This window comes from Artemia franciscana, chromosome 19 (assembly GCF_032884065.1).
Source record: "Artemia franciscana chromosome 19, ASM3288406v1, whole genome shotgun sequence".
In the NCBI taxonomy this organism is placed as follows: Eukaryota; Metazoa; Arthropoda; class Branchiopoda; order Anostraca; family Artemiidae; genus Artemia; species Artemia franciscana.
Genome location: NC_088881.1, coordinates 30,852,400 through 30,869,867, shown reverse-complemented (window position 1 = coordinate 30,869,867; position 17,468 = coordinate 30,852,400). Strand labels below are relative to the sequence as shown.

Here is a 17,468-nt window from a genome sequence, read left to right as displayed (position 1 = left end):
ATGTTTGGTTGAAGGTTGGCTTCAGTATGACTTATTTTTGAAAAGAGTTATTTCCAGGCTTTGGCCAAGCCATGGGTGGAAGTAGATATAGGCCATACTAAACTGAAGGAAAACTCGACTTTCGTAAAACTTGAAACCCCCTCTCCCTCGCCCTATTTTAGATAGGGCTTGTGATATTAGAGCTCGATATGAGCCCTCATCCTAGAAATCTTTGGTCTAGCTTTCATTTGGATCCGTTGCTCCATTCGCAAGTCATACTAAATTAAACCAAAAGCTTCACTGAGATCCATCAATCTCTCGCAAGATCCATCAATCACTGAATTAAATGAAAAACTCAACTTTTAATTAAGCTTGGGTCTCAATCCCAGGACTCAATGCATTTTTACTCTTATGCACCTTTATTCAATTTTCATCGAAATTCATCTCCATATGCAAGTTACAGTGAATTAAATGAAAAACTCGATTTTTTTTTTTAACACTTAAAGCCCCATCACCCTAATTAAGCTCAGTTTTAATCCAAATAGTTCTATTCAACAAATCTGACTGGCGGTTCTCCTGCTATAATCGATTGCACAGACAGACAGATCTCAAAATCTATCTTGATGGATATTTTCCACTATCAAAATAGGTGATGATACCTGGATGATGATATGCCATTGTTTTCCTTTTTTGGATCCAATTAGCCAACATTGCTACCTAAGACTTTGCAAAATCCGTCCGTCCGTCTGTCTGTCTATCCGTCCGTATGTGTAATCACGTTTAGGGGGAGAAACGCTGGTTGGATTTGGATTAAAATTTTGATGGCCAGATTTGGTGCCAAGGATCATGAGACACATTAAGTTGAAAGATGAAGACCCTAGCTCAAATAAAACAGGGGGGAGAGGGCTCTACCTGCTAAAATAGTTTTTCGTTTTATTCAGAGTAACTTGCGACTGGAGTGATGGATCTGAATCAAAATTGAATCAAAGAGGTCTAAGACCATGACACATATCAAGTTTTGAGATAAACCCTAGCTCAAATTTAACAAGGGGGAGTGGGTTTTAATTCCTGAAAAATTTAAGTTTTCTGTTCAATTTAGTATAACTTGCAAATGGAGTAACGGATCCGAATGAAAACTAGACCAAAGATGCCTAAGATCAAGGCTTATATCAAATTCTGATATCACAAACCCTATCTCAAATAGGTCGAGGGGGAGAGGGTTTCAAGTCTTAAGAAAGTTGAGTTTTCCTTTAATTTAGTAGGACCTATAGCTTACGAATGGAGTGACAAATCTGAAGTCAGATTTGTCTGAATACATGAATTTGCTGGAACGAATTTGACAAAATACCACTGCATTGGATCCAGCTAGAATTCGATAGACTTGTGTATTGCAGACAACATTTAGATGGGCAAAGATTCATGGCTTCGGTAATTTTACCAATAATATGGTCCTGAAGATGATGAAATGGTAGAAATCTGGTTCAGTTGACGAGATGACAAAACTTAAACACTTATGTCCGAAATATAAGCCCAAATGGACTACAGTATGCAACATTTAGCACAAAACAAGGGATTTTAGCTCCCTGTCGACCAGTGAATTGTGAAATAATTTCAATTTTCTTTGTTATATAACTTTTAAACAGAAATTAAACCAAGTGTTAATAATACTATAATTTTTTTTCTTAAAAAAAATACCTTATTTCATATTCAAAAATAGGGCATGGAGCTATATCTGAGTTTACTCTAAATCTAAAGGGTGATGTTTTCTTGTACATTACCAAAGCACAGACACACAAAAGCTATATCTGAGTTTGCTTTAAATCTAATGGTGATGTTTTCTTGTACGTTGCCAAAGCACACACACACAAAATTTTCGTGTCAAAGGTAAAGTATTTGAAAAACAAGTACATTAAAAGTATCTTAAGTAATAAGTATTTTGTAATCTTACTTAAGTATCAAGTAATAAGTACACCCTAGAGTTTTTACTTAAGTACAAGTACAAGTAATGGAAAATTTTACTTAAGTAGTACTTCAAGTAAAAGTACTTCAAGTAAGTGACAGCACTGCTTGCAATTATCTCAGTGGAATGTTTATTTGGTCTTGAAATAGACTGGATTGACAGGTCCACGCTTCGACTGCATGAATTTTCAGCTACAGAATTAGTATTAGCGGGAATGGATTTTTGACTGCTGATTATCGGGGATATACAGGGATTATTGTTAGAGATGCAAGATTCATGTACTTCATCGTTATTTGAACAGATTAAGCAAATCCAATTCGGTTTTTCTTTACGCTCAATTGGGGAAATGCCTGCACACTGTGGGTGAAACATCTCGAGACAGTTTGTGCATTGCAGGGTAATCCCCTTGCCACAAGATCGACCACAACCAGGACAAATAAATATTGACATTTCTCACTCCTTAGGTCTGGGCTTAAATAAGCAAGGCCAAAAAAAAAAAAATCGCCTTTAGCGCTCCATTAAGCTTATAATGCAATAGAATCCTTTATGTAGGTCAATAAGTATAGTAGGGATTATGCGTCACTATAATCCCTATTGCGAAATTTTGAGTTTCTTCGCATAAAACTTACTGAATTAATAATGTCCATGCAATATCCAATTTAGATGTTGACACTTTGAACTCTGAACTGATACTGATACTTTCTTAAAACCAGATTATAATTTGCACTTTATTCAAAAGAAAAAAAAACATAAGACCATGGATTGTCAGTTTAATATTCATTACTGATATTTATTTCTTAAAGTTTTAATAATTTTTATTTATTAAAGTCAGAAAAGTTAAACCATCGTTTGTCTTTCGTTTTCAGTAAAACGCGAATTGTTCTGTTCTTGAAAAGGTGTGGGGGTTCTCAGCCCTACTCATGGTAATTTTTGCTCGTTTTTGAGTTTGACTAAGTTATATATTGTTATCTCTGTTCGTTTTGGGCTTCATTTGTTTATTGATGATGATTTCAGGTAGTTTTACGCTTCTAATTCTGCTCCTGCGTTGTTTAATGGAGCTCTTTACTTTTCTTTGAAAAGCTTGTTTTGTGGAAAAACTTTATTTAGATTAAGGAACAAACAATCTTAAATGTGCACGTTGAACTCCGTTTATCAACAAAACTAGCAACCTTATCAGTGTCGTTATATTTTATGCTGGAAAATCTGTCTAGATTCTTTAGTTATTTTTTTTCAAAATCAGGGGGGAAAATGAATTACTAAAAGAGAATACAGTGAGCCTTGAAATTTACCTAAAGGTGAGTTGTAATTTATTATGACTACGTTCCTGAGCAAGAGGAGGTATTAGGGAGAAGGGGGCAGAGGGGGCACTTGCACTGAGTGCAGAAACTTTAAGGGCACACAATTTCAATTACGGTCAAAATCATTTTGTAGTTTTGAAATATTGTTTTTATTAAAATAAAGTAGAGGGCACCGTTAATAAGTGAAAATTAATTAACAGTTAATAGGGTACAGGTATTATCTTATTAATTAATTAATATAATTAAATAATTAAAAATTATATAATGACAATCAAATAATAATAATTGAATTAAAATAAGTAAGAATAATTAAATAATTAAAATAATAAATTCAAAATATTTAAAAAATAAATTATTAATTAATTAATAAATTGAAAATAATTTTGTTAAAATTTGACCTGAGAATTTTGTGGGAGACAGAGGGGAGGAGTGGTAATCAAGATTTTCCCCAGCTGTGCCCCAGCTGTGCCCCAAGATTTGCCCCAGATGGGCCAGAATCACCACTCTGCTGAGCATAGTATGAGCCTTCTCTTGTCCTTAAGAAATAGGACTAATGTAAATAGTCCCTAAGTAGGACTGAAAACATTAAAAAGTTTTTCAAAGGTTTACAAATAGAGATATCAATTTCTATACGATCAGGCTACTGTAAAATCTAGAATTTCCTTCTTGTTTGGTTGAAAATAAAGCCATGGTTAAAAGAAAACTGAAAAAATATATTGAAGGCAAAAACGTATTCATCTTTTTCAAGGGGGGCTTAAACTTTTAAGGAGAGCAGATTTCCGAAAAGGTATCAAAAATACGAGAGTTACACAGAAAAGATGAAGAATCATTGAAGAATCCCAAATATATCGAGATTACAGGGGGAGGAAGAGTGTAAAGGCTTCTTCCCTGTCTGATAGTCTGAGGTTAGAGGCCAGTAATTTACATACATAGGCCACTGATAGAATTCACAGCTATGGGAATTCTAGACAAAAATACCTCTGTTCCGGGCGGTAAGGTTTTTGGTTAATGTAATATCAAACCGTGCGTAGTAATTATGCTACGGTAATTGCTGCAGCCTAGTAGGGGATGAAACACAGTCCATTATAGTGGGAAATTAAGAAATGTGTTCTTAGATAAATTTTGAAATGCAACCCCGTTTGGCATCGATTTATCAATGGTAACTAAAATTTTGATTTTTCTTAATAGTAGAAGTCAATTGCGAAAAATTGGTAATTTCGAAAAAGACCCATGAAAAAAAAATGGCGGATGCAAATAAAAACAAAACCGTTGAAGTCATGTCTTGAGAACATTGAACAGAGATTTCAAGCCTCTTTCTGCAAAAATAAGTAAATTGACTATTTTTCCAAGAAGGATGGTCATTATTATGTGTTTCAAATGAAATAAGGGGCGTATTACAGCGAAACTACGAATACTTCGTGCGCTCAGGGGAGGTAGCCTCATAACACCGGTAATAATATGAAATTTTCAAGCAATGATTTCTTGAAAGCATTTTGGAAAATATTTTCTTTACCAATAGCTTTTCAAAATATTTGAAATAAAAGCAATGCCGTTTGAAGCAAATACAAGCAATTAACCCTTTTCTCCAGTAGCCTACCATTCTGAAACTAATAATAATAATTATAATAATAATAATAATTAAAAAAATAACATTCCTCTGGTGTTAGAGCAGTCATTCTCAGTAAATTGAGATAAAAATCAAACTTCCGTGTAAGTCGTGGAAAAGAACTGTAAGTAAAGAGTGACCTGGGTTAATGGCAACATAAACTGGAAAAAACGAATTTTGATCACAATCAATATACCAAACGATTCACTTTTTGTGCTGATGCCAAATTTATAAAATTCATCAAGGTTAAAGTTACCGACCAGAATCTACCAGTTTGAGAAAATTTGCTTGATTTTCAAAAAAGGGGGGAACCAGTCTTAAAAAGACAAAAGATCTTGATGAAAAGATCGCATTCAAATTGGCATATAAGAGATCCCCATTGTAAAGGTTTCAAACTCCTATCTACGAAAATGGGGAGTTTAGCATTTTTTTTCTCCAAAGAAATATCTCGAATACGTTTTTTTTCCTAGGGGGAGGGGTGTATAGAACCGTTGTTCATAGGATATTGAACGAAGGCTCGTTTGAACGGAAACAAAAAGTTCTACTCTTTTTTCTTTTTTGGAGTCTTAAGTGACTGGACTAAAATGTGATTTTTCAAAAAAAATCGCATTCTTTGGTATTTATTACGTGTTATTATCTATATATGACGTCATGATGTCATGTAAAACTTTAATTAAAAACAGTGGTTTTCAAACTAAAACGAATTGAATATTCAAAAAGAAACTTTTTTCAACTAAAATTAAATGCAACGTTAAGGGTTAAAATGAACAGAAACTTTTCCGTAGATGAGGAGGGTTTCTCCCTCCTTAATCCCCTACTCGTTATGCTAAAGCTTTTTATTTTTACAAAAAATTCCTACTCCAATTAAACGACCATTGTGTTTCAGGAGTCATTTCCAAAGAATTGGAACAAACAATCAAATGTCAGTGTAAATAGCGGCAGACTGACGAGGGGGTGGTCCCCCTCATAGATGGAATAATTTAAATTTCTTATGTTTTAATGCTGCTCCTTACCTTCAGCTGAAAAAAACGATTTTTAAACTCTATTTCTGATCGTTTTTCAAATCATGCGGGAAATTCGCCTCTGCTCTCCGTAGAAAATTCCTTCGGAGAATTCCCCCTCGAACTATTATAATTGATCCATAGAAAATTACACCCTTGTAAAACCTTGCCCACCAGAAGAATCACCCAGGATAATTCTCTTCTCGTTGAAAATTGCCCCGGATGATTTCTCCTTGTAAATTTTCCGTAATATCATAGCATTATTTTCTGTTTATTTAGTTTCTGATTTAGTTTCATTTTTCGCATTATGCCGAAAATTCTCGGTGGAAAATTTTCGGAAAATTCACCTATCCCCCATGTAAAATTCGTCCCACAGAAAATTTCTCTCAGTAAAATGCTCATTTCAACCCTCCTCCCCACGGGAAAATCACCCCAGGTAATTTTTCTCCCCGCTAAAAATTTCCCCAGGACAATTCCCTCGAAACTTTCTCATCGCATGTAAAATGGAGCAGCCAAAGAAAAAGTAAGACAAATAAAAAGATTCCGTATGTACATTCCGAAAAAGTCACCCGTTGAATTATCCCCGGAAACCTTCGCCCCGCCAAAAATTTTCCTTGTCAAAAATATCCCCCTCCAAAAAAAATCCCCAGAAAGATTTCTATATAATTTCCAGTTGAAAATACTATATGTGAACAATTGGCAAATTGCATAACTTACAGGCATTTCCCCAAGGGTTATGTGGAGATCATGTCAGCCTATGGGGCATAGTTATTGGGCCTTTCAACTATTCTATGTCAATTGAGTATCTCAAACTTTTGATCAAATGTCTTTGGGAAAAAACAAGCATCCGAAGGGGGCTATTGTCCCTTCATTACCTTTTTCGGTCACTAAGAAAGGGCACTAGAACTAATAATTTCCCTTAGTATCAGACCTCTCTTCATCTTCTAGGACTATTGGTTCGATTCGACTACCCTAGGGAAAAAACAAACAAAGGCATCCGGGAAATTTCTTCTGACTAAAATGTAAAATTCCATATTTTTGTTGATAGGAACTTAAAACATCTACAGTGGGGTTCTCTGATATGCTGAATATGATGTTGTGATTATCATTCATATCACCCAATATCTTATGAACGTTTCCAAATTTTTAAATCAGACAAATTTTCTAAGACTTATAGCTCTTGATGGATATTAAATAAAAAAAACAAGTTTTTTTAACTGAAAGTAAGGAGCGACATTAAAACTTAAAACGAACAGAAATTACTTCGTATATGAAAGAGGCTACTTCCTCATCAACGCCCCGCTCTTTACGCTAAAGTTTGACTCTGTCTCTCAATTCTTCTTTTTAAAACAGTAAAAAACTTTAGCGTAAAGAGCGGGGCGTTGATGAGGAAGCAGCCTCTTTCATATACGAAGTCATTTCTGTTCGTTTTAAGTTTTAATGTCGCTCCTTACTTTCAGTTAAAAAACCTTGTTTTTTTTTATTTAATTTCTGAACGTTTTTGAATCAATGCATGTTTTGATTTTGGCTCTCCGCAGAGGAATAATTAAAACGAAATTTGCATTTTTTTTTGGCTAAATGGCTTTCTCATAATTTTGATCGAATGATTTTGAGAAAAAAAGAGCGGGGGAGGAAGCCTAGTTGCCCTTCGATTTTTTGGTCAATTAAAAAGGCAACTAGAACTTTTAATTTTAAACGAATATTTTTATTAGTAAAAGATTTACGTAACTTATAAATTAGCTTACGTAAAGAACTTTTGTATTCTCATATTTTTATTACATATATGAGGGGGTTCGCCCCCTTGTCAGATCCTTGCTCTTGACACTAAAGCTTAAATTTCGTCCCAATTCATTAAGAATGACCCCAGAATCACAAAAGCCGTAGAATAAATAGTTGAAATTACTAAAAATACTTTAATGTAAAGAGCGAGGTATTAGGAGGAGGTGACCCCCTTAAATGGGTAATAATTTCTGTTTGTTTTAAGTTTTAATGCTGTTCCTTACTTCCAGCTGAAAGAACTTTTTCATATTTATTTTTTCATTGTGTTTTTAAATAATGCTAGTAAATCCTGCGCTCCCTTCATTGAGATTTTCTTCCCCCATGACAAATTATCGATGGAAAGTTCCCCCAGCATATCCCCCTCTTCTCAACCCCTCCCCAAACCAAAAAAATCCTCCTGAAAACGCCTGTACACTTCCCAATAACCATTACTATATGTAAGCATTGGTCAAAGTTTGTAACTTGTTGCCCCTCCCATGGGGACTGTGGGGGAGTAAGTCGTCCCCAAAGACATAGTTATAAGGTTTTTCGACTACGTTGAATAAAAGGGCTATCTCAGAATTTTGATCTGTTGACTTTGGTGAAATAATTAGCATAGGAGGGGGCCTAGGTGCCCTCCAATTTTTTTGGTCACTTAAAAAGGGCACCAGAACTTTTCATTTCCGTTAGAATGAGCCCTCTTGCAACATTCTAGGACAACTGAGTCGATACGATCACCCCTGGAAAAAAAAAAACAAAAAAAACAAATAAACACGCATCCGTGATCTGCCTTCTGGCAGAAAATACAAAATTCCACATTTTTGTAGATAGGAGCTTGAAACTTCTACAGTAGGGTTCTCTGATACGCTGAATCTGATGGTGTGATTTGCAATGTTTTAAATTGCAGCCCCTCTCCCAGGGACTTTGGGGGATCAAGTCGTCCCCAAAGACATAATTATTAGGTTTTTCGACTATGCTGAACAAAACTACAATTTCAAAATTCTGATCCGGTGACTTGGGAAAAATGAGCGTGGGAGGGGACCTAGGTGCATTGCGATTTTTCGGTCAGTTAAAAAGGGCACTAGAAATTTTAATTTCCATTAGAATTAGCCCTCTCGCAATATTTTAGGACAACTGTGTCGATACGATCACCCTGAGGAAAAAAAACAAATAAACCCACATCCGTGATCTGTCTTCAGGCAAAAAATACAAAATTTCACATTTTTGTAGATGGGAGCTTGAAATTTCTTCAGCAGTGTTCTCTGATACGCTAAATCTGATGGTGTGATTTTGGTTAAGATTCTATGACTTCTAAGGGGCGTTTGCCCCTATTTTCTAAAATAACGCAAATTTTCTCAGGCTCGTAACTTTTGATGGGTAAGACTAAACTTGATGAAACTTATATATTTAAAATCAGCATTAAAATGCGATTCTTTTGATGTAGGTATTCATATCAAAATTCCATTTTTTAGAGTTTTGGTTACTATTGAGCCGGGTTCGTTACCACGAACTGTTTGCTCATTACACTGTGAATTTTAACTGTTTGGAACCAGCAGAGAAAGCCAATTCTTTCGAATTTCATCAAAATTTCTTTCTTTCAGAGTCTCAGTTACTATTGGGCCGAGTTACTCCTTACTTACAGTTCTTTACAACGAGCTGCTTGAATTGCTACAAAACCTAAGCGTAAAAAGCAGGGGGTTAAGCCCTCTCTTATCAGGCACAAGTTTCTATTAGCTAAAGTTTTAATGTCACTCCTTACTTGTTTTTATTTAAAGGGATAAGAGATGTGACAGCCCCCATCTTATACTGGATAAATTCTATTCATTTTAGACTTTAGCGTCACTCTTTTCTTCCACTTGAAACATATAAGTTTAGATTTCCTCGAATCTGACAAAGCCTGCTGTCCCCCACGAAAACTCTGCTTTTTACGGTAAAATCCAACTTTAATCGCAATGCTTTGACGCATAAGGACTTGTAGCTCCATAGTGTGGAGGAAGCTACTCTCGGTACTCATATTACATGCTTGGTTAAAGTTCCTTCCTCAAAGAAGAGGGGGGCATACCAAAGGGGGGGCTATGAGGTACACCATAAGTTTTGAGCCTGAAATTCAACTTAAATTTTTTTTTTTTTAGGACCTCCCTCTCTACAACAGATTCAATAGGTTCGTCGAAAATAGCTGGTGCGCAGCCCTCCTTAATTGTGTTTAACATTACCATAAATATCATGCATTTTTTAGTTTAAAGTCATGAGGTTGCAAATGAGCAGTTTCAACTGAATTAATGAATTCTTGCGTGAATTCAATTTCTACTTGCTGTTTATCCTACACAATATCTTATATTTTAAAGGATTTGCATTATCCAGGGATTCATTTTGATTCTTGATGTTGCTTCTCTTATAACCGCAGGCTTTGTTTACGAGTTGATCTAATCCTCACTGTCGCTTGTCATTTAACCGCAGATTATCGTGTTATTCTCTAGTTTTAAGTGATAGGGTGGAAAATCAGCAATTTCAATTGAATTAAGAAGTTCCTCATTCCTGTTTATCCTTCACAGACTACAATAACATGTTATCTTTCCATACCTTTTATTTTAGTTGTTCAGAGTTATATATCATCTTGCGTAATATTTTATAGAATTCGTATTCTAATAGGATTCGTTGTGATTCTCGCTGTTACCTCTCATTTAACTACAGATTTTGTTGCACGTTATTTTCATTTACGATTCGGTGTGAACCTCGCTGTTGCTTGTGCTCAGACCGTGGATTCCCTGCCCATCGTTTTCATTTGTATTTTGTCGTGATGCTTATTGTCGCATATCTTCTAACCGTAAATTTCATTGTGCTTCATTTTTGGTCATCATTACCTCAAACATTTTTTCATGCCTTTTACTTTGCCTGTTTGGATTCATTCACCGTCTTTTATAATTTCGCATGAATACTATCCAGGTCAGGGGCTTTGTTAGTCTTCAGGGACTGTGTTCCGAAGACCTTTTATTTCTTAATGGGGGACGGCTTGGGTCTCTTGGGTATCGCAGAAGTGGTAAAGACGATACTTAGTTCAGACGCTACTGTTGGGCTCAGCTCTTCGCAGAAGTATTCCTCATATCCTTCAACCCTTCCCTCAAGTCTGCAATTGTGTGTCCGTGTTTGTCTAATAGCAGTGAACTGGCCGAGTATGATGTTACCTTTTAGACTTAGAGATGCTGTAGATAAATTTTCAAGAGAACAGTGTTACTTTAGGAAGGAGAGAGGATGTGTCGGTCAATTAGTTTTTACTCTGATATTAATAACTGAAAGGTGCCTGAGGCATTAGACCCCTTTATTGTTTAGTTTTATAGATTATGAAAAAGCATTTGATTCAACCGATAGAAGAGCCATAGCGAAGGACCTACCCTTGTATGATATAGCGAATAAATTCATTAAAATGGTAAGTGCTATGTACTGCTGTTAAGGGATGAAATGAGGATAGTAGCTGGTTTCGCATTGAAACAGGAGTTAAGCAGGATTGCGTTCTTTCACAATTTATATACATCATTTGATGGACTGTGCACTAAGGAACACGGTAAAGGCTACGGGAGAGGATATAATCAAATGGGAAAGTGAAACTCTTCTAGACATAGATTTTGCTGATGATTTGGGTGTCATATATAAAAGTGTTAGCAAAAATGATGTTTTGGAGGTTCAGAGGTTTTAGAGTGAAAGAATAGGTATACACTATAGGTATACATAGGCTTACACTGGAAATAAGTGATGGTAAAGAGGTAGTATTGGGTAGCAAAAAGATCGGTCAATTAGATAGCTTTAATTACCTAGGTTGTATCATTAGTAAAGATGATGGACGAAGTGAAGCTACTAAAAGTATAATTGCCCAGGGTGTTTCTTCACAGTTGGAAAAACTTCAGAAAAAACAAGAATAGTAAGATAAGTTTGCGAGCCAAGATGAGAACATTGAAAGCTACAGTGATGACAATGGTCAAGTTTGGTTCTGAAACACGGCACTCTGAAAGACGGAAGAGGATTTATTAGATGTTTTCCACAGTATTTTGCTGGGTACCCGTATGACTCACCATATTTCAAATTGTAAGACCTACAAATGTTGTGGTTCTATCTTCCTTTTTAGGGTCATAATGAGCGAAAGTTTGAGATGGCTATGACACGTTCTGCGGATGAAGGATGATAGTTTGCCAACAATCATCCTTTTAGAACAAGAATCTTGGCCCAAAAAAGGATATCGTCCCTGAATGGAATGGGAGAAGGTCGAAGGAAGTATTTAAGTGAAAATGGAACTTCTTGTCAGACTGTAGAGGCTTTGAATAATTTGGGATGGAGGAACTTGCGCAGCTGTGTTTGTCTCAGGTGGCTTGGTTATGCAGTGAATCGTTAGTAGCGCTAGTAGTAGTAGAACAGTTTTATTCAGAATTCACACAAATTCTTTGTCCATATAGTGGTTGTCATATTTCTGGAATTCGTCTTCCCACTCACAATAGTTCTCATTGAGGTAAGGTGTGGCAGGTCTTGATGTTTTCTCTTCTATTAGGCGTTTCAACCTCTTGCTTTGTGTGTTAGAGGGTCTCTGTTAGAGGGCAGGCTTCTGCCTGATTTATAATTTCAAGGCGGAGCCATGGTTTTTTGAGTGAATATGATTTCGGTGGGTTACTCAAGCCGATTATATCGATGATTATCGATGCACTTTCTTCGACTAGTCAGTGTATCTTATTATGTGGTTAGAGCTCACTTAGGTTGGATATTTGACAACTTGCTTAGGAGTGCGGGCTTATTTATTATTATTATTATTTTTGGGGGGAGGGTACGTGAAACCACATAAAATAAGTGGTCACAAAATATCAGCAGACGGGTCAGTTGAACAAAAATTCAAAGATCTAATGCCTTTTTTAAGTAGCAAAAGGGAACATGCCACAGAAAAGGGCAAGTTTCTGTTCTTTAGAGCTGCAGAACTAAAATGCCATCCCAGATATAACCAAAATGGTACCGACGGAGAATTCTGAAATGCTTAGTCAGCTCAGAACTGTCGGAATGCTATGCAAATTACCTTCAACCGTCAGACCTTAGAACAGGAAAGTACCAATTTCCACGATTTTCTGCCACAAAGGAAAGATTTTGACACTGGCCAGAAAGCTACGAATAACAATTCTTACCTAGCCGATTGGCTTAGAGCTATGGGGGTAAATCAACGGATGGCCTACATGTTGGATGATCCTGAGCCAAAAACAACAGCTCGTTGAGGGAAAGTAAATTTTTAGGGGTTATTTTCTTCAAATGTCCGTTTGCGGTTCTTCAAAATATCAGTATGTAGGGGTGACAATTTAACCCCTTAATAACCCATTAATTAGATAAATGCAATTAAATTGAGTGTTAAATATTAATACCAATAAATAAAAAGTCCCAATTTATTGCAGATGAAACTTTACAAGGTTGTAACCGCTGCCCGCAAAAAGGATATATTTAGTCGTGTTTGCTTTTTCGAATGTTTAGAAACAATATTGGATTATCAAATGCTTGAAACTACTAACTTACTATGTGTTCTATTTTAAAAGCCTTTCAGAGAAACATTTGTTAAGCTTGAACATAAAGACTAAGATTGGTAGGGTTTGTGGAAAAGGGTAACCCTCTTGTTAAAGTAATAGTTTTTAATAGTATGGGTTTTAATGTCACTCTTTTCTTTGTTTAAAATTCTTAATTTTTGGCATTTTTTTTAATATGTCAGACAAATCGGAAACTCTTGCATAATTCTGATCTTAACATGCTGCGACATGCTGAGTTTTGAATCTGAAAGCATTGTTTCCTCCCCCCCTCCAAAAAAAGAATCAACTAACAAATTGTAGAATGCAAAGAAACCTAACTGCAAATGAATTTCATGAACCTTGTTTTCAATTTTTAAATACAATATAAAATATGTTTCACTTGAATATACCCCCTATATTTCGTTGCACCTCTACAGAATTTCGGAAAACCTTTTTCGATATTTTCATTGAAAAACACGTCTCTTTGGCACTTTCATTGAAAAAAAGCATTTCAACAATGTTTAAAACCTGTCCCATGTGTATGGCCACTACCATTACCACTAAATGTCAAGCACACCTTTTGAAATACGTACCTAATTTACTTTGATTTGAAAACTCTAAATTGTAAAGCTTTCCTTGCGTTAGTTACCAAAATACCCAGATACCCTTAAACTTTAACTTGGGTGAAATTACAATACAACTTGGAAATTATTTGTAGAGTAGGTTTTGATTTGAGGAAGTCCGAAACATTAGAAGTATTTTCATTGGAACCCCTCCAAAAACAACATCTTAATCATCAAGAGTAAAAGGAGGTACACCATGTCGAACTATTTGAAGGTGGGTCTGGAAGGGGGTGGGGGGTGGAAGCAGCACAAACCTAAGTATCCTTCAATTATACATATTGAAAATTGTTGCATGAGTTATTCAACCAAGGTACCGTATCTCCGCTTCATATGCTTTTAATCTGGACTTCTGTGTTCATATATTTGCCTCATGTTTACAATTACCAAGCTCAGGACCTCTTAAATTTTGATTGAAACAAAACACTCTTGTAAAATATACCGTCAGTTGGCTCTGATTTAACACAGTCCTTTTAAAATAACCATTCCTTAGGTACAAAATTTCCTTAATGAAAATCAGCCAAACGAGTTGCAACATGAGTATATGTGCAAAGTTGAAGGTGAGGGTTTTGAAAGGGGATACGCTCAAGCACCCAATATTGGCTCTCAAATCTTAAGGACAAAATATTTGCATGGTAATGATTTCAACAAGATACGATAATAAATTTCTTTTTTACAGGTAAACTGAGGAAGAGGGTCAAAATCATATAACGTCAAAGATGACAAGCCAAACTACTGAGGTTGTGATAAATCATGCGGTTAAAATAGAAAATTTGGGTCAGTGTGACAAAGACTTAATGCCTGTTTTAAAATTTGAGTTCCATTATGCTGGCACTTTGAAGCCATATGATAAATTTTCAGAGCAGAGATATTCCAAGGAAACAGATTCGATATTTCATGACGAAAACCGTGATTCGAAAAGAACATCGTATGTTTCTCCCCACAATATGTCTCCGATGAAAACTGGAGCCTCTTCCCAGTCAATTTACCACCAGACTAAGGTTAAGGATGAAACAATTAATTTACCACCGAAACAAATAATATTTGAGTCTGAAAAGGCTATATCCGCCAAAAGCCAAGATAAGGCATGCAATAATATCATTAACCCCATTAAAGTCACCAAGTATAAAAACGAAGCCCTTTATATTAAAGAAACCCACATTCCAGAAGAAGTCATACCGCAGTTACAAAAACCTCCACTAGCATCGGCTACACCAGCAGAAAATGGAATGCATCGAGGAACAGATGTATTAATTTCGAGTCAAATACATCCGTCAGGGGTTGGTTTTACGTTAAGTTGCACCTTAGGAGTGACTTCTGTGGATGGTCAAACTCAAAATAAAAGCAAAATTAATGAGGCCCTAGTGGCAATGCATTATGGAAATCTAATGAAAAACTCGGGCAGATATCAAAAGGCAGAAAGGCTTCTTAAGCATGCACTAGCATTATCTCCTGACCATCCAGACATTTTGAACTCTTATGGTGAACATCTGGAGGGAATAAGATGTAATTATGTTGAGGCAGATTCTTATTACAAAAAGGCCCTGAGTGTATCTCCTCGCCATTCCCATGCCTTAGAAAACCACAAAAGAACCCTGCCTTTAGTTGAGAAATTTGATGAGTGTATGCTACAGAATATTGCAAGAACGAAAGAGAAAATTGTAAATTTTCCGGGTGAAGCTGTTTTAAGTAAAGTGTCAGACGATATTAAGTTTCAATATATTTATCATACGACAGGAATTGAAGGAAATACGATGAGTTTAGCAGAGACACGGGAGGTTCTTGAAAGTCAAAAGTGTCCATCTGGTAAAAGTTTAACTGAACGAAATGAGATTCTTGGAATAGACAGCGCTTTGAAATATTTATGGAGTACACTGCTTAACAAACCAGGGGATATATCAGAGAAAGACATACTGCAGATACATGAGTACGTTCTGGGTATGGTAGATCCTGGTGAAAGTGGAACTTACCGTCACACGCAGGTGTATATTAACGGTCATAAGCCTCCACCTCCTCAAGATGTAAAGTTTCTCATGAGTGAATTTATCATCTGGCTCAACTCATCTGAAGCCAGAAGCTTACATCCAATAAAATACGCCGCATTAGCTCACTACAAACTTGTGAATATTCACCCATTTACTGATGGTAACGGACGAACTTCTAGACTTCTAATGAATTTAATATTAATGCGAGCTAAATATCCTCTTGTAATTATAGATAAAGAACGAAAAGCTCAATATTTTGCCGCTTTAGAAGCCGCTCAAAAATATGATATACGTCCTTTCATACGATTTATTGCTTTTTCTGTAGAGCAAACGCTGAATGAATATCTTTTCGCCATTGATAAAATATCAGTTGGAGGTTCTGCACCTGTACATTCACTCGAAGCTAACATCTGTAAGGATCAGAGCAAAAAGTCAAGGAGAAATGACGATAAGCCTAGTCGTTCTATACTAGTCAAGGCTTTTATCCCTGCTTGACCATATTAGCTTTTCTTTACATAGGGTCATTGTTCTCACTAGGTTATCAAAGATTTTAGCTATCAAAACAGAGTAAGCCCTCGAAACAGAGTTAATTCTCAAAACAGAAACAGTCGTCTTTTTATAGGTCAAATAATATACAGAGGGACACAAGTCATTAAAATAACCCTGTCTGATCTGATATGTCTTAAAATAAGTTGGTGTTGAAAATATACCTATTTGTTGTGTTTTTGTCAGGTTCACCACATAGGAAATCTATTCTCTGCATTAAGCCAATATTTTCTTTCTAGAAACTTCGGGTTTTGATAATAGATGTTTAAATGATAAGCCAAGTACACATGATGGAAAACAATGGGAACCACAGAATAATGGAACTCAATTCTATTCATTAAGCCAAAATGTATTTTTAGGATTCAGTATTGTGGATTTTGGTCTGTACTAATTAAAACATATCATACCTTCTGTGTATGTTTATCCAGTATTAGTTGTTTGGAAATTACACATAATATTGATCTTATTTATTCAAGAATTATTTTTTAAATTATTGTAATATGCACTATAATAGAAAATAAACTATTTGAGGCAGTCAAGTTTAATTGTCATTTAGGGAGAATAAGAACTTGTGACCAAAAATAGCCTACATTGAAAAGTCAGCTACAAATTTTGCTTGCATCAACATAATCAATCCCAGGCTTTATATCACCCAATTTGTCCAATAAAGAGACAAAATTGAAAAATACAATGAGTAAAATGAGAACCATGAGAACCAGCATGAGAACCAAATGAGAACCTAATTATTTTTTTTGTATTATGGCCATTACGAGCATTACTATGATGTCGAAATACTGGTCACTGGCGGTAGTAGCAGTAGAAGCAGAGTAAACTAAACACCTAATAAAAATGAAACCAATAATGAACTTACAAGCTACAAAAAATAAAACTAATATTCAACTCAAAATAGAAACAAATAGAAATTAATAAATAATTAAACAAGGAAGTTTTTCTGTCTTTTACCCCAATTATAATTTAAAAACAACAGATATTATAATAGCTAAGAGAGATAAAACAGTTAAAAGAAACCAAAATAAATTAAAACTGATATTCTAATCAAACTCAAAACAAACAGAAATTACTAGATATATGAAGTGGAGAATTTTCCCCCTTGCCCTCGAATCATATTGCGATTGTTACTCGCACTTTACTTTGTCAGAAGTTAGGGTCACATAAAAAGCCGTCTATCCTAATGC

At 35.5% G+C, this 17,468-nt stretch overlaps 1 protein-coding gene across 1 annotated transcript; it reads left to right on the top strand.

Annotated features, from left to right (window-relative positions):
• Positions 1–3,111: 3,111 nt before the first annotated feature.
• Positions 3,112–16,811, top strand: LOC136039550 (protein adenylyltransferase FICD-like). The gene is made up of 2 exons (XM_065723379.1): positions 3,112–3,234; positions 14,421–16,811. Exon 2 carries the CDS (start codon positions 14,461–14,463, stop codon positions 16,219–16,221), a length of 1,761 nt encoding a protein of 586 aa, XP_065579451.1. The 5' UTR covers positions 3,112–3,234; positions 14,421–14,460; the 3' UTR covers positions 16,222–16,811.
• The last annotated feature ends 657 nt before the right edge of the window (positions 16,812–17,468 follow it).

Coding starts and splice junctions, on each gene's coding strand:
- LOC136039550 (XM_065723379.1), top strand. CDS start 14,461: ATGACAAGCCAAACTACTGAGGTTGTGATAAATCATGCGGTTAAAATA.